This window comes from Gallinula chloropus (genome assembly GCF_964237585.1).
Source record: "Gallinula chloropus genome assembly, chromosome: 4".
Lineage (NCBI taxonomy): Eukaryota > Metazoa > Chordata > Aves > Gruiformes > Rallidae > Gallinula > Gallinula chloropus.
The window spans coordinates 49,710,150-49,733,050 of record NC_140088.1 but is presented as its reverse complement, the minus strand read 5'-3'; the positions used below and the strand labels follow the sequence as shown (position 1 = coordinate 49,733,050).

Genomic DNA, 22,901 nt, shown 5'->3' with positions numbered 1-22,901 from the left:
CTTTTTCAGTCAGTTGTAAACAGAAACTATACAAGCACCAGAAAAATGTATAGAAAAATAAATACATTTAATAAAGCATCCAGTTTGGATAACTTATTAAAAAGTTAGAGAAGTATCACATTACAAATATCCTCTATTCTTGTTGCTTCTTGTGAGTTACTGAGAGACATCTGGCTTCACAGCTAGTGTGCCAAAGCCTGTTCCCATTTACATGAATGTAAAGGTGGTGTAACTATACTGGTTTCACCGTTTCACTGAACTTGCCTTGCTGAACAATCCCATGGGGAGAAATGAGAAGCATTACCTTCAAGGTATTCTGATGTGGGTTTTGTCATGTCTTGACAAGGGCTGAAGGCTTTCACTCCTCAAAACCAGATGTGATATCAGCTGTGTGAATTTACCCAAGCCTTCAGAAGAAAGCAGAGACTTAGAGATGGTCAAGCCCAATACCCCACTATGTGGCACCCAGCCACATACTCCATTACACAGTCAGTTAGGATTCTTGCCCCTGCTGAGATACCAGGAAGGTGCAGAGTTCTGTTTGGTGTTCTGTTTTCTTGGACAGAAGCAACCTGAGGTGTCTTCACTTTGCAAAGATGCCAAATTTTGCTGCTGACCTTCCCATTACCAGGTGCTGAAAGCAGCAGACTGACTATACTGTCACCGACAGAGAAGAGATCACTGAGTCTACGTTTGAAGAAAAGAGTAAAATAGATGCATCTGGCAGGCTTAACTCTTCCGCAGATCCCTGAGGTTTCCTCTGGTCCGCCAAATTTCATGAGAAAATGAAGACACTCCAACTCTTTCTACGGCGTGTAGAAGATGGCTTGGGCTGTGAACTCTTTAATAATGCCAAGAGACAAAGGAAATTGCTCAGTTCCCGGAGCCTTTGAACCCAAAGCCTGTAAGATGCCTACAGGCTCACAATGCCCAAAGAAAGGAATTGCAATGCTTGCAGAAGTGAGGAGATAAAATTAAAAAGATCCAACTGATTTACTGCAATTTTGAGACTTCCTCCCTAGTGAAAAAAATGTTTGGTAAAGCTGGAACATTTTCATGAACTGTCTGGATGATGGGGCAGGGTGTACCCTCATCAAATTTCCCGATGGTGCAAAAAGGAATGGTTGTTCGAACCAGAGGGGTGTGCTGCCATCCAGAGGAACCTCGATAGGCTGCAGAAATGGACTGACAAGGAACCCCATGAAGCTCAAAAAGGGGATGCTCCAAGTCCTGAGGTTGTGGAAGAAAAAATTAACCCCCAAGCACCAGGGCAAACTTGGGGCCAACAGCTTGAAAGTAGCTTTGTAGAAAAGGATTTGGACACCAGGCTGTACACGAGGCAGCAACATCCCCTTGTCAAAAGGGTAGCTAACGGTACCCTGGGCTGCACTAGGAGGAGTGTTGCAGCAAGTCAAGGGATTTATACATATAAAATCATGTCCAAGATAGAATAATATAAAAGCATATTACACAGGAAATACAAATGAGGAATATTTGAAACTCTGTTTACTCATGACTATTTCACTGCTGCACACCATGTAAATTTACACCTTTCCCAGTTCCATACATTATTCAGAACGTTGGTTTTAATTTTGCTTAGATATAGAAAGATTTGGATGATTTATAAAGTCTGACAGCAAATTGCTGCCAATTTTAATATACATGTGATTTAGACCTGCTTTTAGTTTAATTGACATTTTGCTTATTTAAAACACACCCAAAAAAATGGCCACTGAGGAAAATACACTTGCTTTTAACAGGATCGTGGAAATACTAGCAACAGCAGTCCATAAATCACTAAAAATGATTTTTAGATTCCCAGAGAATGAACAGTCAAGTGTGTCAAAGAGAATGGAGGTTTGATGGCGAAGGAACATGTTTAACTGGGAACAATTACTCTGCTTCACGAAAACAAGTCCGGTTATAAAGGGCAGTCTCTATTCTAACGTAAGCACGGTTTCTAGTGTCCCACTTAACACAGTAAACCAAATATAAGTTAAATTCTTTCTCAAGCATATAAGTAAGTAATAGCACCTTTACCAAACACATGAAAAGACTGGCTTCATAAAATATTACCTTAATGCTGGTAAATGTACTGATAATTTGATTCTCAAGAGGAAGTAAGATCCAATGCCATACCCCCCAACCATGTCCTCCTCCTTCACTCAAACAAGAATAGGACTACAACCAGAAAAAGAGAAAAGAAGAGTCATGACAGGGTTGAGTAGGGACTGATACTGCCTGTTTTAAAGAATGCCAATTTATTTAATACAGGAGAAATAGCTGAAATAGCACTTGAAAGATCAGTATTTTGTTGCAGATGAACACAAGGTAGTTTTCATCCAAATCTGGCCACAGTAACTTGTAGTCATTCATTGCTACAGGGGTTGGGAGACGTTTGTGAATTAGAACTTAATCAAGTTTTCCAAAATACTTTTAAAATCACATAAAGAAATGAACCATGAAGGTAAAAAGTGTGTCGCTGCCTTCTCATAAGATCTGCAAAGGCTCTATCATCAGCATAGGAACACAAGTTCTTCCCTTGTCACAACTCAGACACGAGCTGCTCCGTATCTAGTTAAGTAGGTACAGTTGATTTTTATGAGCTTTTAACAAACTGAGAGTTGGCTAAATCCTGGTTAGTTACAATTCAGCATCTCAAGAAATGGGGTGCTTTTTAGTATCTATTTCCCTAAATCTTCAAGAAGACTCAAAATACTGTGCAGCCAGTAGCTTCTCATTTGTGATTTCTCCAGGTAAGTTTAAAGCCAACCACTTTTCAGTACTGGTTGTACTTAGCAGATGTAAAATTCAGTTTATACCAACTACACTGTAATATACTGCCATACCAGAACAACTATCTCAAGCAGAGGTAGCTGATGAGCAGCTCCCATACATACATCCCAGAATCCTTTACAAACCTATGTTATTTGTGGTACCACGACTACTGCAACCCCATCCTGAAGAAGATGAAATTGAAGAATGGGGTCGGGGTGAAAAAGATGTAACATGACACAGCAGCTCATTGGAAATTGAGAATGTGAGAGTAAACCCTGTGCTTCCTGAGCGCTGGTTTCTTGCTTACTCATAAGAACATATCCATATGGAGGTCATCTCTGTCAAACTATTTTTGTTACTCCATGTTTAAGGTGTTACACAAAGTCTGTGTTTACAATACATACCCACCATTAGCTCATGTTCTTTAGCTCTACAACATCCTGTTTAATGTTGAAGATTATCTGTGTAACTTGTTTGCTACTGCTTCTGTCCTCTGTTTATGTCCAGTTTTGTTACTATCAGCATATTTTCATATTTTTCATGAATAAAAATACAGCACAGCTGTCACTGGAAATGCAGTAATTATGCCCATGTCCTCTATTGTCTGCAGAGAACTGAGGTCGATTCTTTTTCCCTCTTTATGAACAAACAGCGACATTTGCTTGGGAAATATCTGTCAGGGTAATGTGTACAGACCTGCAGGTCAGCACAGGTTATTAGGACTCCTACATTCATGTGCAACCTGGTTGGCCAAACTGTGCCCAAGGACAGAGCACGGTTCAGGCTGCTACGGAGATGAAATCTACACACCATCAGCATAATGCAAAACGCGTGCAGGGCAGTAACTGGAGACGGCCATTCACAGTGAGATAAAGCTTTTGTCAGGGGGAGTTCAGCAATCTGGTCATGCTGTTGAGTTGAAAGAGCTACACACAACTTTGGGCATGCTGAAGAGAACGCAAAAAGATGCAAGGCATTTTACCTAGCAAATCATCACAGGCAGCAAGCAGACACGGTGAACCATTCTGCAGCATTTTAAGAGGTTATTTAGGTGATAAAACCAGCAGACATGTACCCCTAAAGCTTACTATGATCACTAGAGCAACACATCTTCATTATTATTTCCTACTAATATTGTTTTGTGGGGTTTTTAACATGTTTACAATGAAAATGTCCTATTAAAAATGTATTGGTCATTAAAAAGAAATATTAAAAGATATTTTCTGCCATTAATTTAATTTATAGCAGGACATCTCAGTAAGGTTAGATTTTACCAGTACTGAAAAGCTTATGCAGAGTGAAATTACATGGAGAATAAAGTATGTGAAACAAAATAACTTGGCAGCTGGACTGCAGTTCTGGAGTCTCTTTGCCAGGTCTGACCATTAAAACTCAATCTCTCCCTCTTCCCTTCTGTCTTCAAATGGATTTCCAATTTCATTTTGTTCTGTGGCACAGTTTCAACAAACAGATAAAGAATGTTGTCCAACCAAACAAGGCCAAAGCTTGATGACAAGAACACTTCTCTGGGCTGAGGGTTTGGATATCTTCTGGATGCAAGTTATTGAACCTCAATCTCTTCAAAGCTGAATGACTGCCTATCACAGTATTAAGTGAGTGTGGGCATAGAATCATAGAACCATAGAATCATAGAATGGTCTGGGTTGGAAGGGACCCCAAGGATCACAGAGTTCCAACCCCCTTGCCACAGGCAGGGCCACCAACCTCCAGGCCTGGATCTACACAAGGTTGCCCAAGGCCCCATCCAACCTGGCCTTGAACACCCCCAGGGACGGGGCATCCACCACCTCTCCGGGCAGCCTGTTCCAGCCCCTCACCACTCTCTCTGTAAAGAACTTGCCCCTAATATCTAATCTAAACCCTCCCTCCTTCAGCTTCAATCCATTACCCCTTGTTCTGCCAGTATCTGCCCTTTTAAAAAGCTCTATTCCCCTCCCGTTTCTCTGCTCCGTTTAGGTACTGAAAGGCTGCAATGAGGTCCCCCTGCAGCCTTCTCTTCTCAAGGCTGAATAAGTCCAGCTCCCTCAGTCTCTCTTCATAGGGGAGGTACTGTCACATCCCTGCACTAAGAAAAAAAAAGTAGAACCTCTCTGTTCTTTAAGCATCTCCAAGGTAGAAGGTGCAGAAATGCAATGTACCTAAGCTTGCAGGACTTGTACATTTTTTGTTGGAAACATTGATCTAAGCTGATTACCCCAAGTCCATACAAACTTGGGCTGGTAAGGCAAGGATGGAAATTAAGCCGAGTGCTGATGTCCCAGTGCAGGAGCCACAAGAGACAGTATCACCTTGCAAACATTGAGGCAATGTCCCCTGCAGAGACCTTGTAGCTTAAGCAAAGAGCACAGCTGAACAATGATGCCACCCCTCGATGTAACTGGGCAATCAGTTACTGCCCTTCTTGTCAAGCAGGCGGCCTGCATAACCTCTCTCTCCTGTTTTAACAGTCTCTTGCTTTTCCTAAAAAAACATGTTTTGCTCTCTCTCTGTCAAGTATTAGATCACTGTTTAGGTTGCCACTTCATTACATATAAGTCCACACCCATGGACTTTAACATCTTTAAAAGTTCAAAGAGACTGCATCAAAGATGTGGCAAATCATTCAGCTAACACGAAGTACAGCTTTGCTTTAGCTCAATGGATTTTCCTTGATAGCAACAGTGACCTAAACCTTAGAGCAAGTATCTACTCTGGTCTACCTGTCCACTGTCAGATTGCAACCAAGCAGTAGCTTGCCTTCAGCAATAGCGCTGTGTTTTCACTCATCAGATTTCAAGGAAGGGAGACTGTAAGGAACAATTAGCATCATATTACCAGCCATCTGGTTTCCATTTTCATACTCCTAGTCATGTCAGATCATGAGGTTTGGATAAGGCCATCCATCGTGCAGGAGACACAGACAACTAATGTGAACTTTCAAATAGTTCCACTCTTCTCTAGTTTTTCTTCTAACAATTTTGCCAGTGTGCTGACAAATGCAACAAGTAATGAATAGCATGTTCTTCTGGGCTCATTAATGCCTTGGAAAATAGAGTGATTTTATCCAAATTGTACTAGCAAATCTTTTCTTCACTTGTTTGCCTAGCTACTTGGCAATGGTCTCACTGTCAGCCCTTAAGTGAATTTTAAGGCAAACTCCAAAACTTTCTTGGTTTCTTAAGTGGCTGCCAGACTGGAAATGAATCAACAACTAAACTCTAACAAACACCAAATTACGTATTTATTACTTTATCAGTGACATTAAAAAATAATTAAGTAGCAGCACATTTTACATGAATTAAGAGAGAGGGGGTTATTTATACTTAAACCAGAATTGTATATGTTTTCTTTTGTATCTGATACTTCCCATACCAAGCTCAACACTGGTTTTGAGCAAAGACATATTCTTTAATTGCTGTTAAATTATCAATAAAACTATTTTGCCCTGATTTTCTGATAAAGATATTTTTAACAACCCGCATCACTCCTAGACTGCGCATCCTCTTTTGCTATTAACCAGCAGAGAGACAGGTTCTGATGAAGACATCACAGAAAGTTTAGAAGTCAGGCATTTGTATCTGCTGTAGGATTAGACTTCCCAAGGTAGCGAGGTGCAGTGAGAGGTGCAGGTAGTGAGGTAGAGAGGAACAGCTCAGGGTATTGTTTCTAATTGTGTCATTTCTGATGTAGGATGTATATTATACATCCATATGGGAATGGGTATCTAGTTTAGGGTCATCCCTTACCATTTTCTGAAGTTGTCCAATACTCAGGAAAAAGAATTTGAGTATTTTATATGCCTATTTTCAGTAATGATTATTATTTTGACAAGAAGACACCTAACTTGCCTGGGAATCTAACTGTAGAAGAAAAAAAAACCATAAAACCTCTAATTTTCAAGAGGAAATTAACGAATTATATATTTGCTTCAAATATTTCTAACTTTAATAATACATTCTTCACAATATATTTCTCTCTTGAGTTATCATAATTCCTAGGCATTACATAAGCTATAATATATTCCTTGCAACACAATTAACTGAACAAGTCCATCATTGTCCTACGTCAGAAATGACACAATTGGAAAGCAATCACAAAATAACAATTGTCATTTAGTATGTAGTAATTATATAACAGGATGCTATCAAAAGTCCTTATGGTTCTATCAAGGTATATTTACTACACTACCAAACTTCTGCATCCTTGTGCTTGTCAGTATCTGGTGACCTAGTGACAGTCTAAGGCTCCACTGATAAATCTTTTCTAGTGGTCTTTAGAAGACCTGTTTTGAATTTCAAGCTAAACTGTGGCATATAGGCTTAGTAAATCAAAACTTCTCGAGAAATCGGTAATTTTCTACTAACTTACTAACACGAAAACTTCAGATGTGAGTAATAAAGGGGATTAATTCATAAAGAGCTGGATTGAATGGATTTCACATTACCTGTTACCCAGTGAAACATGACATCATCAAGCACTATGGAGTTTTCAAGGCAGGGAAAGCTCACTCAAGTTCTGTTCTTCCTGATTCTGAAGCAGGATTCCTGTCTTCACCTGAAACCATTAAAAATAATTGTTCATCAGCTAAATTGTCTTTAGTGCAACTGCAACCAAAACTAAGTAACAAAGCTAGGCATTAGGTGTTGCCGTCTTTCTGGAACAACGTTTTAAAAACTAGCAAAAAGAAATACATCTGAAACTGGACTAAACCAAAGTACCGAACAGTAAAACGAATTCGCTGAAGCTCAAGACTAAACTGAAAGGGTGCAGATAACGTATGTGGCTGGTGCCATCTCCTGGTAGGTTAGAGGTAAAATAATCACAAATACTCTCCTAAAAATGCTAGGTTTTGGGGGAGGGGTGGGAAATAGAGCAAGACAGAAGTCAATGTTATTCCACAGAAGAAGCTTTTAAAATTCTCAAAACCCACAAAAAGTTATTTCACTGTAGAGGTGTGGTGGTTTGACCCTCGTTGGAGACCAGATGCCCACCAAAGCTGCTCTATCACTCCCCTGTTCAGGTGGACAGGGGAGAAAATATATGTATTGAGAGGCTGAGGAGTGAGATAAGACCAAGGAGAGATCATTCTACAACCAGCATCATGGGCAGAACAGACTCAGCACGGAATAAAGGAAAGAAACTTTCTCCCTGCCCTGCAGAGCCAGTGACACCAGAGTCAGTTAATGAGCAGTGCGGCCAGATCTTAAAGCACCTCCCCCCACCCCTCTCTTCTCAGCAGACTTCACTTTAGCCATGATTTTGCTCCCTTCTTCCCCCCATGGTGGCACAGGGAGGGGCAGGGAATGACGGTTTCCGTCAGTTCCTCACAAGCCGTTTTCCTTCTTGGCCGAGAGGCGGGGCATTCCTCACACCCTTCCCCTGCTGCACTGCGGGGTCGCACCCACGGCAGACAGTCCTCCATGAACTTCCCCAGTGCGAGTCCTTTCTGTCCGGGCTTCAGCTCCTCACCAGCTGCTCCAGCGTGGGTCACTGCTATGGGGTGTAGCCATAAATGACAGAATGTCTCTCAGGCCCAGACTGCTCCAGCCTGGTCCTTCACAGGGTCACAATTCCCCCTCCCCAGCAAACCTGCTCTGGCGTGGATCTCTCTCTCTCATCTCTATGTCTTTCTCTCTCCATGGGCTGCAAGTGCTGACAGGAACTTGCTCCAACACGGGTCACAGCATCTCCTGTATGTTTCCACCTCTCCAGTGTGGGGCCTCTCCACAGGCTGCAGGTGGTCTCAGCCTTTTCCATGGGCTACAGGGGGACACCCGCTCCACCATGCGTTTCTCCATGGACCACAGGGGCGTCTTTCTCTCTGGCACCTGGGGTGCCTAATCCTCCCCCACACCTCCACTGGCCTTGGTGCCTGCACAGTTCCTTACATCTTCTCACTCCCTTCTCTGGGGGCACAAAGTGGCTGCTTGTGGTTTTTTTCTAAACGTGATTCCCAGAGGCACTGTGACCATCGCTGATGGGCTCGGCCTTGGTCAGCAACAACTCCGGCCTTGAGCCAGCTGGAGTTTGCTCTGTGAGGCCTGCAGAGAGCTTCTGGCTGCTTCTTGCAGAAGCCACCCCTGCAGCCCCCCTCCTGCACAAAACTACAACAAGAAGGTGGCCAGTATCTGGAGGTAGCTATTTTCAAGCTAAATGGTGTTCCTACAGTGGCTTAAATAAGGAACCATCAAATCTCTTTCATTTTCTAGAAGAAATAAGTAGCCACCTGACTAAATCAAATTCCAGAACACATTCTGTACCACTGATAGTATTTAACATTAAATTTTAAAAGATCTATACAGTGTTCAAAACCAAAATAAGTAAGTCACTTTAAGAAGTCTACCCATCATATTAGAAGTTACAGTGCAACTTATTGGCCCATATTAATTTTAAAATAAATTTATTTTAATTAATATTTAAGATTCAAGACAATATCTCCCAGTTGCACCACTGCCTCATCAGTGTTCATGCAAGAATACAGTATTGTTATTTGCAATAATATCTTATGGTTTATGTTTTACAGTGTGGCCTTAGTCAGCTGGGAAAGAAACATTATCATACTTTGATAGCTGACAGAGGTACCTGTACTTGTACTTATCCCGCAAACTTTAATATTACAAAAGCTATTGAAAACAAACTCGACCAACAACAATGAAAAAGAAAACAAAACAAGCTTAGCAATAAAATGCCTGTCAAAAAGTGCAGTATTTTACATTAATTCTAGAATTAATTCTAGAAAATAATAAATCAACAAAGGAATCCTGGATGGGAGCCGTGAAGACACAATGGAAGGCAGTAAAGAAGCTAACACACATCAAAGTAATCTAAAGATTTAAAAGATTTTAAAATAACTCTTACAGAAAGGAACGGCGATGGCACTTGGCTGTGCTGGTGGCTGATGTCCAGGAAAAGCTTTTGCTGGCAACCACAGAAACATCACACCATCCCATGGCACAAAAACTAAACAGCTGATACAAAGAGTAAGAGTTACAACCAAAATCATGGAAGCTCAGCCAACTGAGAACTGTCTCACCCACAAATACCAGAAGCTAGGCTGAGGAAGGCAGGGAGCAAGAAGTCTGGCCTGCAGAACAAGAACGAGCTCATGCCATGAATTTTGAGTGCTGGCAACTACAGGGATGGGCAGCATTCTAAAACCCTAAGAAGAATCAAAGTGATATGCAGAAAAAGAAGGGAAGAACGCAAAAGGACCAGATATTTCTATTAGCTCATATGTACAGAATTTCCTCCTAAAGGGTGGGAAGAAATGACTCAGAAGAGCTTGAGATCTACCACGAAATGCAAAACACTAAGGCTCTGTTGGCTGGGGTAAGCCTTCCTTTCTCTGCACAGGAAAACCTGGTTTTACTGAGGCTTAATACAATAATTTGTTAATGTGATATGAGGACTTTTGTGGCACACAGAACTTACATTTTCTAGACTATTTTGCTATGCTGGAAGGAGAGACCTGTCCACATCATCCTGAGGGTAAAAAATTGCAAAGGAGCTCTGCAAGTGGATTAAGTCTTCTAGTCTGCCAAATGACCATGGGAATGTGACCTGGGTTGCCTTAAAAAACAAAAAAGTGAAGGTATACCAGTGTTTTGGATTGTCCCAGATTCATTGACAATTATCATGGGGAAGCAGTCATTAAAAGTTGCATAAAAGCCAAGCTAAATAGGGGACATTTCCTTACACAGAAAGAGAATTGAAAAAAGTTCTGTCATAACGTCAAGCTGTAATTGAGAATCAGAGCAATGACTAAAGAATCGTGAGAGACCTAAATTAAATACAACTGGGATTCCACATTCCTTGTGAAAATTAAGGTTTTAGCATGAGATAATTAAAGCAAGGATAGCCAGTTCCTGGTGTGCCAGAACATATAACTCAGCCTGTCATCTTCGTTCCTGAGAGTCCCTCAGAGTTGGTCAGGAAGCAGGCTGTCAGCCACACAAATCATTCACTAACCTACGGCGCTCTCCCTGCTGTTCTCCCTTGCAAGAGCCTCGCAGCCTTCCTCCTGTCATGTAGCTGGATGTGCCCAAAACACGTATTGCAGGCATCACTGTCGCAAGGAACAAAAGGACGTATGTCCCCATTGCACTTGACCGGGCTGTGGTGAAGCTGGGACTGCAGATGAGTTATGTGATAGATAAGCACACATTCCCTGGGTAGCCTGGTTGGCGGATATTGGATTGACCTGGCAGAGAAGCTGAGTGACACCTGACCTACACGAAGTGAAGAAAACGAAGACATATGTTGTGGAGCTTCAGACTTGTAACAGAGGGATTTCGATGAGACAATCGGAGAATGTGAAGGGGAAAGCAGCAGACACACGCTGTCAAATAACTAAACCTTCAAGCATGTGAATTACTGGTGGGAGAAAGGAGAACAACATGATATGAGATGACACAAGAAGAAAAAGAGAGAGGAAGCACATTCCAGTAAAAAAATACAAATGTTAAGAAAATGAAAGGCACTACTTCATGGACTGAACTCTTTGAAACTAATGAATTGGCCACAGAAAAATGTGTTAAAAGACAAGGGAAGATTTTAGGAGAAAAGAAGTACTGAAAACGTGCAGCTCTTACCATTAGATTACATGGCAGCATACATAAGAAATGCAAAGAAAAGTAGCAATAGACTGTAAAAGGGAAATCTATTCCCCTAAAGAGAGAGAGAAAATAAAAAGGCAAAAGGCAAAGGTGGTGATTGTTGTTTGGTTGGTTGGGTTTTCTAGGGGAAGATGGGGCAGGAGGAGTGTTTGCAATATCATTGTGGAAAACAGTGTTAACTGCAATACAGAACTGAGGATAGAGAAGGGATCCACAGCTCTATGAAATAGCATGTACCAGGTTCACTGAAGGAAGCTCAGAGTTTTAACAGAGGAACGGGGGATTACCACCACCTCTCAGCACCCAGCAGATGTTGGGAGAAATAAACAAAAGTCTGTTGTTGATAAGCCTATCTGCCCAGTCATATCAATAACAGGTCTTCACGCCATCTACACTGAAATACAGTGAAATGAATTTGTGGAAAATCAAGAAGCATTTATACTTTTTTTCTTCCATTTGGTTTTAACAGTAACAAACCAGCTGTAAATATTAATCGTAAACTCGACTGTTCGTGCCTGGCCTCATGCAACAGGACTTTCAAAGTTGTATTTATCACAAAAGTGAGCAGCTCTCCAAAAAGCTCAGAGGCAGAAAGTCAGATGAAAAGCCAAGTGGAGGGGGAAAAAAAGGGAGGTTGAGACCATTTTGGAATAGATATCAGCAAAACAGATTAAATTCACAGCTATCTAGTTTTTAAAAGCTGGGCTTTGGATGAAAAATGCTGCCATTGCCATAGGTTTTGAAATACATCACTCAGAAAATACTTTATTCAAAAGTCTAACATAGAACAGAATTACTAGGGATCAAGACGCAGAATGAAGCTCTCTAGGTTAATAACTAAATTATCCAGACTGAATCAGAACTTCAGCACAAGGCTTCAGGACCATGCTATACGTTTTGATCACAGCCGTGTGACCCCCTGAAGCGAAAGATACTTCCTCTTAGAACAAAAAAACTGGAACCAACAGAAAGCCTCGGCTTTTGAGAAAAACTGTTTTATGATGACAAAATAAGCAATCACACCCTTGATTCATTCTTTTAGCAGGTGGCCTTACTGCACTGTGTAATGACCACGTGGTTTTTTAAACTAGCCTTACAATACTTATGTTTCGAATGTCACTCCATCTGTCACACCGCTGCAACTCCTGACTGAGAGAGCAGAGGAAAAGACCCGTTGGCTCAGGAGCCCCTGGAGCACTCTTGCTTTAACCAAGATGCGAGCCCCTGGAAGTTTTGCCTGGTTTTTGCCTGGATTTTCTGGAAAGGCACGTTACTGCAGTGGAAAGAATACCATTGCGTCAGCTCGGGCAGGGTAACTGCACTCCCTGCCGCAACTGCAAGGTCGACTGTATTCTCCTGAACACCTTTCCTTCAGCAGCAGTGTGATTCATTTTAAGGCTATTCTGATCAGTTTCTTCCAAGGTTAATGAAGGGGTCTCTAATACGAGTATGCCTTAGTTGTAATGTCTCTTTATTCCAGAGCCTTCAGAAAAATCCTGTGCAAGGATGGATTTGATCTGCAGCTCTTCCATGTCCAACAAATTCATTCACTTTTCACTTACCTATTGATTGGGTTTTACTCACTGGCCGGTAATTACTATCCCAGTAGACAGTGGCTTCTCCTCTCTGTGATACTATTTAAGTATTTCAACACTGAACATATTTATTTGCTGCTTCGCTCGGTCTCCCTTACCTGTTAAGCTCTGCCAGAGCTTCCCCCGTTCCATTGCCACTGCTAGCTGCGCCGTGGCCCCTGCTGTCCCCGCAATTAGAGCGCTGAAGCACTCTTCGAACTAGCAGCCGCCCTCTGCCGCAGCCTCTCACAGCAGCGGCGGGGATGTCCCAACACGCGAGCCCGGAGGTTCCCCACCTTGAACCCCTTCGCTTTGTGCCGCTGACCACCGCGCGGATTTAGGCACGTTTCACCCGCTTTCCCGGGTCCCCCCCCGCCTGCAGCTGGCAGCGCCGGCAACTTTTATTTCAAAACAGCTACTACGTGACCCGAACGGTGAACGCCACCAGAAGCCATCACAAACGAGGTACCGCTTCCTTTCAGCCGTGCCGGGACCTTCCTACGGACGAACGCGCCTATACAAGCCCGAGCCCCGGCTCATAGCGGCGCCTTTTCATCCGGCGGCGCCTACAGCCGGCGGGAAGCTTAGCACGGAAAGCCCCTTTCTTTCCACGAGCCCGCACCCGACGGCAGCCGCCCGTAGCCACGGGAAGAGGCGCCGGGGCCGGCGGGACGCCCCACTGCCACCTCCCGCCAGCCACCCGGGCAACAGCAGCAGCACCACCACCACCACGCACCGCTCCTGCTCCCTCGCCCACTCCCGGCCGCACGCATGCGCACCAACATGGCCAGGCTACCAAGCGGCCCGCGCATGCGAAGAAAGGGAAGGCGTCGCCGCGCCAGCGCGCATGCGCAGAGGCAGCCCGAGAAGGCGGGAAGGGGCGCGGCCTGATTCGAACCGGGAGGCGGGGAAGTGGTTGTCGCCGCGCAGCTCTCATGGCCCAGCAGCTCGGTCGGGACCAGCAGGGCATCACTCTGCGGGGCAGTGCCGAGATCGTCGCCGAGTTTTTCTGTGAGGGGCTGGGGGCGGGTGGCCCTCGGGGGCCGGGGCGGGAGGACAGGAAGGCGGGCGGGCGGCTGTTAGGCCGCTTGCGGGACGACATGGCGGCCGGCGGGGCCGGGGAGGGGGGACTGCCGCCTCACCCACACGTTCTTCCCCTCTCTCCCTTCCGCGCGTTGCAGCCTATGGGATCAACAGTATTCTCTACCAGCGGGGCATCTACCCCCCGGAGACCTTCACCCGCGTCCAGAAGTACGGGCTCACCCTCCTCGTCACCACCGACCCCGAGCTGAAGAACTACCTCAACAACGTGGTGGAGCAGATGAAAGGTGCGGGGGGTGGAAACCGGGCTGGGGAGCGGCGGGGGCTTTTTCGAACTACCGACCGGGGGTTGGGAGGCCGCTGCACGCTCTTTGGGGAGCCTCTGGTGATGCTCCTCACGGGTGACTGCCGCTGCTTCTTTCAGAGTGGCTGTACAAGTGCACCGTGCAGCGCCTGGTGGTGGTCATCTCCAGTATCGAAAACGGCGAGGTCCTGGAGCGCTGGCAGTTCGACATAGAGTGTGACAAAGCTGCAAAGGATGACAGGTAACTGCTGCTCTGCCCCGTGCCGAGTAGCTGAGCAGGCATAAGATAAATGCAACATCAGCACCATTCTGGTTCCTCAGAGCAATGAAATTGCCTTTGCTCAGGATGAGCATCAAACCCTACCAAACCTACTCCATTAACTGCAGTTCCTTCTGTTTGTAAACCACATTGAAGCCCTTGATGGATTTTAATTTTTTTTTATCATCAGATCAGAACCAGACTTTCAATCCTGACCAAAAAAAATTTTATGGCACGTATATGCCCTAAAGAACTACTGATCCTTGTGTCCAAATGTTCGTATTCGTTCTGGACTAAGAATAAACAGTAACATTCCTTACAAAAATTGCAAAGCTTCAAAAACAACAATAAAATGAGAACTGACTGTTGCTTAACTACCTCAGGCTCAAAGGAATGTTGCTACTGTAAGAAATATCCTATAGCAAGCGGACCAACAGAGCCAATACTGGTATAGCAGTGTCGTGGTTTTACCCCAGCTGAGAGCCGAGATCCACGCAGCTGCCTGCTCTTTAAAGGAAAAGAGCAGGGGAAAAAGGGGAGGGGGGGGTCAAGGGCAGGGAAAAGAAAGGGGCAAATAACAACCCCAAAACCAAGAAACCAAAAGCCTGTGGGTTTGGATAAGGATCGTTTACTAAAATTGCAGAAAGATAAAATATAACAATGCTAACAGGACTTTAGAGCAAAAAATGAAGCTGTTGATACACAATGCAGTTTCTCACCAAACCCACAACTCGGGCTGTGCCACCCAGAGCCATCCCGGAACCCGACTGTCCCCCAAAAACCACGCGTCCTGGAGCCGCCCCTCTCCTCCTCCCATCAGCCCCCCTTTATACTGAGCATGATGGAATTGGCATGGAATACTCTCTTTGGCCCGTTTGGGTCACCTGTCCTGGCTTCTCCCCTCCTTTCTCATGAATAGAGAAATATGAAGAACTGAGAAAGTCCTTGACTGTCCGACAGCAACTAAAAACATCAGGGTGTTATCAGCACTGCTCCCATTTTAACCCAAACACAGCATTCCATCCGCTGCTATGAAAGAAGTTAACTCCATCCTGACTAAAACCAGGACAAGCAGAAACTTAACTTTGCTCTTTTTCCAGTGCACCACGAGAAAAATCCCAGAAAGCCATTCAGGATGAAATTCGATCTGTTATCAGACAGATAACTGCCACAGTAACTTTTCTGCCACTGCTAGAAACTGCCTGTGAGTATTCCTGACTTCACTAAAGAAATCCAGTGGGTTCTTTTGGAAAACCTCTACACTTTTCTACTTTAGAAGGTATTTTCTGAGGCTTTTTAATTATTACATGACATCCACCATCACGCTTCTAAGAGAGTGTTTTGTTAGACTGTTAACAGCACAGAACTCAGGATGGTTGAACTAACTTAAAACTAGGATGCTTACTCTGTGGAATTTAAGTTTTCTTACATTATTTCACGACTGTAGCAGTGGACAGGTTTGTATAAATAACCATTGAGTTCTCGTAAGAGGTGTTAAAGCTCCGCTCCTCAGTATTTTAGCATGTTTAAGGAAAGCTTCACATCACGCTTGCTTCTATTTGTTATTTTAACTACTATCTCTTTTCATGTAACTAGTATCAGCCCAATTTCTTGGGTATGTGTCCCAAGTTCTAGAAGATGCCCTTTAACTTCAGGCATACCACATTAGGCATGCATTACTGTTAACTTGTTCCCACTTGCTTACAGGTGCCTTCGACTTGCTGATATACACAGATAAAGACTTGGTAGTACCAGAAAAATGGGAAGAGTCCGGACCCCAATTCATAGCCAACTCTGAAGAGGTTCGCCTTCGTTCCTTCACCACTACAATCCACAAAGTAAACAGTTCAGTGGCATACAAAAAGGATTCCTTTCCCTGAGATGTGGGGGTGTGGTGTACATCCTCTCCCCCCCTTGTATAGTTTCTGTTCATAGTGGAGCTAAGTCATGAACGTACTGTTATTGTTGCTCTTCCTGAGAAAAAAGGCACCACGTTTCTCTGTGATAATGGAGTGTAATGCTGATGTTTTTAAAGACGTCTAAGTAAGGTATTCAGAACAGTAGTTGAATCTTTACTTCACTGTATGTGCTGAACTAATGGTGCCAAACTACCACAGTGACTAGAAAAACTGCTGAAATCTACAAACAACTGCTTCATTTGTGCTCAGATCGTGTAATTTAGTACTTTAGGATTACTATAAACTGCCTTCTAGTAGCAGGCTTAATGTCTCCCTGGCACTAAGGGAAAAAAAACCCTTCCTCTTGCCATGTCCAGTTCATCTTAAAAGCCTGTGTCCGGTGATAAAACAGCCCAATCCTAAAACGAACCAACAGAACAATTCTCAAGTTACTTGTACATCTTCAGAGTGAAAGCAGCTATTTTATCAGGAAACTCTTAAACTACATGATGCTGTATATTAATGACTGCCAGTCTCGTCTGAGGATGGTGTTTTGAGTTGGTGTACGTCTCTACTGTCTGTGTTTTCTATGTTTGTATCCTTGTTTTATAGAATAAAGCTTGAACTTGTATAGCATTCTCTAACTTACCAGTCTGTAGTATTTAAGATATATATATATATAGTACTACATATAAATAAATTTTTAATTGCCACAGAATTAACAACCTGAAGACATTTTACTTACTAACTCCACACCCCTTGTTTTGAGATGGGGGGAATATGAAATCCCTTCATTCGTCATCATTCATGGTCTGCCCCCACTTAAGTCTTCAAATAATACCACCACTAGTCACCATGACCTAACAATTAAGCATCCCACCTCACTTGTTAAATAGCATAGGGCGCTTCCTGCATTGTTCACGCAGTTTTGTGCTGGCGGAAGTGAGGGATTTAACACAACTCTTTCCCTACTCTTCTGAGTTACGCTATTGTAACAGCATGAGGCGTACATAATTGCAAAAGTTTATTTTAGAAGCATTAATTACATCACCATTACAAAGTTTCTGGGTTTTCCTACACATCATTCTCTCCAGCAGCCTTTGTAAATCAGTGGCTGCTTTAAATAAATAGTCCAGGTACTTCCAAAACTGAGTTACTTTATTTATTACTAGGGCTTGCACTGCAGTAACTGCTGTGTGTTTTCTTCTGCCTGTCACCGACAGTAACCACACAGCCCCGGGGGGGTGGGTCAAAGCAGCGAGTGCAAGTCACCTGTAACAATTTAAGACAGGAACAGACTGAAAAGGAAACTAGGGAGGTGATGGATGCAGGGTCAAGTAATGACCATAAAGTAGTTCTGGTCACTTCTTGTAACAAATGCAGTTCATCCTCTTCTTCAAGAAGGCCCAGCCTACGGTCCAACAACATCCACGTATTTTTTTAGAGGCACCCACAGTCAAGAGATAGCCTATCACTGCATAGAGGTAATGTCCATGAAAACTACATGTGAACAGGAACAGGTTATAAATTGTGGAGTTTTCAAAGGCCCTGCAGAACAGGAAAAAAAAACAACCAAGAGTCACTAACACAGCTTCAGAAATCCAGCCTTTATGGAGGCATCCAGTAGGATCTGCCAACAATTCACAGGACCCACACCCTTCACCAGTTTCCCGGCTCCTTGAGGGTGGGCCGTTTCTGTAGAGCAAAGAACTGAGGCGAGCCTCCCCCATCTCCAACAGAACTACAGTAATTCTTAGGAAACCCATAAAGGATAAGATTTAGAAGGTACACCACAGGCATTCCTCACCTGACTAGTTCAGCTGACGTATAAGCCGGTTGACTGCATCACCTCTGAAGCCAGGCTTACCCATTTCCTTGAGAAAACCCACTTTGTTCCGTGAAGCGTGGCGAGCCACTGAAAGATGGAATGGCCAGAGGAAGTTTGTGACTCTTCTGAAATATTTCCCAGTTGAGTAGATTTCATGAATAAGGTCTTCCAGGCAAATAATACCATACTGCCCTGCAGGAAAAAAAAAAAAAAAAGAGAATTAAAAATCCCAGCAAAACAAGAAGCCCCCCAAAAACAACAAACACAAAAGGTGCCCAACTGTATTATCTTTCCTCATATTACTCCAGATAACAAATCTTGCAAGATATTCTTCCCTCTTAGGTTGTATTGCAAACCCTGAACGTCAGCCTCCATCCTTGAATCATTTCCTCATCCTCTCCCTCACCTAGATGTTCCTCTATCAGCATGTTGTCTGTCAGAGGCATCTTCTTTCTCTTAATCTTGGCTTGGCCCCGTTTCAGGATGAGCTCTCGTACAGATTTCAGGTTAGGATGTCTGTACAGAAACAAAAATCATATTCTTTATCAGAGAGACATGATGCAGCACAAAGTCCCACTCTACTGCTTTGTACAGAAGTGGAAAAGTAACCAAGTTACTTTTAGAACAATGAGAAAAAAGGATGATAACAAGTCTTAGATATAAACTTGACAAAGTTTTTGTTCATGACTGTAAAATCCTGTTATCAACGTGTGATACAAGATGGAGAATCAGAAAACAGTATTTACATACTAATTACTATCAAGTCACAGGACTGGTACTTACCCCCATGCCACGTAAGGTTCCACAATCCGCAGCATCTTCAGTGACAATGGAGTCAGTTTAACAAATACTCCAGTGTAGTTTTTCCTCAGCCGCAGCATCTCAATCACTCTTTTTACCCTCCTGCTCACTCCCTTAATACTGAGTCACAAAAAAACCCCACAAAACAAAACAACAAAACATTATTAGCTACGTTTCTCTAATACAGCAATAAGCCTCAAACTGCCTGCAAGGAGACATGTCTGGGTTGATCGCCCTTCCCTTACCTAGAAATGGTGTGACAGCTACCAATAGTAGCAATAATAGGGGTAAGGAGTAACTGAAGTTTCTTACTCTACAATCCGCACAACAAAGGCTAGTTTCTGCTCCTGAGGTACACCTGTCTGTCCAGGTCTCTGCTCCATGCGCCTCAGCCGGGTGTCGTCTCGTCGCTTGCGCCATGAGTCTTGAAGAAAAGCCTCAAGGCGTTTGAACTGGATTTGTTTCCCCTTCTGGAGCTGAAGACAGAGAAGGATAAGAAAATCATCCGTCACCCTTCCCAACAGTCTCGGAGCTCTGCATCTCCATGGCCAAGGAAAAGCCTTTCAGTTAGAGGTGATAAAGAGAATAAACTTGGTAATTAAGCCCAAGGGAGACAGAGCTGGGGGACAACCTGTGAATTAACAAGCTGCTATAATTCCTTAACGGTGAACAAGGAGGCTTTCCCCAGAGAAAAGAATAAAATAAAATAGACAAAACAGAGCAACACCCAGAATGCTTCTGGGCATAGGAGGAATCAAATGGAAGCATCTGCAGGCACAGACAGATCTCAGCGGCTACATACACAGCTCAGCCAAACACTGGGAAAGCCAGAAACAACGAACTACCTGGTTAAAACAGATGCTACAGCAACACCCCAGCGTGACTCAGAATTACCATCAAATAGAAACTAACCAGGTTTTAAAAGACCTTCTCTATAAAGGCACACAGAGAAAAGACAAAAAATATATTCAAATAACTGGTATTACTGATTTAAATATGGAACGTGAAAAAAAAATCAGAATTATGGGAAAACTTAAAAGCTTTTCTTTTTTTAATTAAAAAGCAGTCAAATGTTCCTTAGCTCAGGATCAAGCGCATCCACCTTATAAATAACAATGCTCTTATATGCATAGGAGCTGAACACACACGGCAGTTATCCAATAACATTAACCCACTTTAAAGAATCTAATGTTATGTGTTTTCTGTTTTATATCACCCTTGAAATTACCCATAAATTGGTTTGAATTTTCAAAGCAGGCAGACCTAATTAAAATCTCATCACTAGGGTCGTTTTTCTAACAACAATTTTAAGAGGTGGCTGTTGAACGTTACTGCTTACGCTTCCACTTCCACCTTGGAAACAGAGCAAGCCACCAATATATTAAAAAACATAAATACAGCATTTAACAAAAAAGGCAGTAGTTCTGCAGGTAACCCTACCAACTCCACTGAAAGAGATTCACTGGAAGCTTCAGGCCAGTGCCAAGACAGCCACCTGCTATAACTGAGGTACAGCAGAACAGCTCTCAAACTCCGAAAGACAAAAGTCTGCTGGCTTCAATAAATTTGTCTTTCAGTGTAAGAAGCAAACATTTTTGGCCTCTTTACAGGGCTCACACAGGGAAGATGCTCAACAACTTAATAAAGGACCTCAGGCTTTTTCAGGGGATCACTCCAGTATTCATTCAGAGCCTAGGCAATGAACTGACTCCCTCCTCTGCACACCCCCAGAGCTCTGGCATCCCCCCTCACAGAATCACAAGGTTAGAAATGACCTCTGAGATCACCCAGTCCAACCATACCCATCCTCTACAAACCCATATCCCTGAGCACCTCATGTACCCGCCTTTTAAATACATCCAGGGTCAGTGACCCAACCCCCTCCCTGGGTAGCCTGTTCCAGTGCCCAATAATCTTTTCAAAGAAGAATTTTTTCTTAATGTCTAATCTGAACCTGCCCTGGCACAGCTTAAAGCCATTCCCCGTCATCCTATCACCTGTTGCCTGGCTGCCCTTCTCTGGACACACTCCAGGGCCTCGATGTCCTTCTAGTGAAGGGCCCAAAACTGAACACAGCACTCTAGTTGTGGCCTCCCCAATGCTGCGCATAGGGCCACAGTCACTTCCCTGGACCTGCTGGCCATGCCGTTTCTGATACCAGCCAGGATGCCATTGGCCTTCCTGGCTGCCTGGGCACTCTGCTGGCTCATGGTCTGCCTGCAGTCAACCAACACCCCCAGGGCCTTCTCTGCCTGACAGCTCTCCAGCCAGTCTCCCCCGAGCCTATAGTGCTGCACAGGGTTGTGTTTCAAGTGCAGGACTCTGCACTTGGCCTGGATGATGCCATCACTCAGATCACCTCCACGGCCGCATGGAGTTACAGTCCCCTTCTCTGAAACCCAAGTACGGACAACGGGAACAGCCCGCAGAGTCGCCCTGGCCTTCTACCCCTAACAACAACCAGGCTCTCCCAACCGGCTGCCACCCGCGGGCTGCCTCACAACGCCAACTCGGCCCCGCCAGCTCTGGGCCGCAGCTCCGGGCCGGGGGCGCTGCCCCGGGACCCCCCTGCGGCCGGCCCCTACCTTCCGCTTGTTGAGGAGCGCCTGCTTGGCCTGGGTGGCCTTGATGGCCTGGTAGGCCTTCCTCTTCTTCAGCAAGTTCTCCGGCACCAGCGGGATCCGCCGCTTCGGCCTGCGGGGCGGGAGAAGCCAGTCAGGCGCAGCAGCACCGCACCCCAGCCCAGCCCACCCCCGCCGCCTCCCCAGCCCCGCAGCCGCGCGGACCCCGCGGATGGCAGGAGATCCACAACCCTCGTCCCTCCACACTCACTCCTCCTCCGCCATCTCGCCGGCACTGCCGCGCATGCGCAGCAGCGCTGTGATGGAGGCGCAGGTCGGCTCCCTGCGGCTCCTCCTCCTCCGCCAAGGCACTGGCGGCGCTCGGCCGGGCAGCGGCGCGCACGGAACGGCTACTCTGCCAAGGCCCAAGCAGTGGTAATGCAGGCTGACGAGGAAGTCCGCGCCCGCGGCAGGCTCCGCTCCGAAACCAGCCCCGCCAGAAAGCTCCCAAAGTCCAGCGGAGGGCTAGAAGGCCCCGTGTCAGCCGGTGCCCCGTGTCACCTCTCCTAGCCCGTGGGCCGCTTCTGCCCGCGCCGCTCGCGGCAGGAGCTCCCAGCGGCTGGAGGCCGATGCCCGTCAGGACCGGAGCACCCGCTGCTCCCGGGCAGACACAGGCCGCTGCAGAGCAGAAGCGGGTGCTGGGGGGGCGGGCCGGAGCGCGGAACCGCCTGGGGCTTTGTGGGGGAGCAGGGCAACGCAAAGGTAGACAACAGCTAAGGCCTATGTGTATTACGTTGTGTACTGCTGTGAAGGCGCCTGGGTTGAGCCTGTAAACCTTGGAAGTACCTAGCTCACAGGTAAACAAGGGATTTCAGACGGGAATAGGGTATAAAATGCTGAAAACTCTTGACTGCAGGTGTGCTAGAGCACCCACTCTTGCAAAAACATACAGTAAATTGCTGCTTCACTAGTACGTCTACAATGGTCCTTTTGTAGGACCATTGGCATTTCTAACACCACCACTCTGCATGGCCATGTCCAGAAGACACTCTGCAACCATGTGTCTTTTTCCCCAGGTCTCCTGGTGCGAGAGAGCCCTGTGACAGAAAAAAAAAGCCTTTCCTGAAGCGTTTCATTCTTGCCTGAGTGCCCTGGGCAGCTTTACCTGGAGGAAGAGGCTGTTTCCTCTCCAAGTGCTGCACCCCTGAAGGACCGAATAGACCCAAGTGCTGAGGTGTCAGC

General features: G+C 44.9%; 2 protein-coding genes across 2 annotated transcripts; one reads left to right on the top strand and one right to left on the bottom strand.

The window, feature by feature from the left end:
• Window positions 1-13,902: 13,902 nt before the first annotated feature.
• Window positions 13,903-16,451, top strand: MAD2L1 (mitotic arrest deficient 2 like 1; the record flags this gene model as incomplete). The annotated part of the gene is made up of 5 exons (XM_084263353.1): window positions 13,903-13,978; window positions 14,149-14,295; window positions 14,433-14,553; window positions 15,672-15,775; window positions 16,279-16,451. The coding sequence occupies 5 exons, from the start codon at window positions 13,903-13,905 to the stop codon at window positions 16,449-16,451; spliced, it is 621 nt and encodes a 206-aa protein (XP_084119479.1).
• Window positions 16,452-17,480: 1,029 nt separating this feature from the next.
• Window positions 17,481-21,945, bottom strand: RPL7L1 (ribosomal protein L7 like 1). Its single transcript, XM_084262692.1, has 7 exons — window positions 21,931-21,945; window positions 21,684-21,792; window positions 19,411-19,574; window positions 19,081-19,218; window positions 18,704-18,813; window positions 18,277-18,489; window positions 17,481-18,017 (listed from the first exon to the last, which is right to left on the bottom strand). Exons 1-6 carry the CDS (start codon window positions 21,942-21,944, stop codon window positions 18,281-18,283), a joined length of 744 nt encoding a protein of 247 aa, XP_084118818.1. The 5' UTR covers window position 21,945; the 3' UTR covers window positions 17,481-18,017; window positions 18,277-18,280.
• Window positions 21,946-22,901: the final 956 nt, after the last annotated feature.

Excerpts from the sequence above, each read along its gene's own strand:
- RPL7L1 (XM_084262692.1), bottom strand. Across the intron at positions 19,575-21,683 it reads CGCTCCTCAACAAGCGGAAG|CTCCAGAAGGGGAAACAAAT; the intron begins GTAGGGGCCGGC and ends CTCTGTCTTCAG. Across the intron at positions 19,219-19,410 it reads TTTGTTGTGCGGATTGTAGA|TATTAAGGGAGTGAGCAGGA; the intron begins GTAAGAAACTTC and ends TTTGTGACTCAG.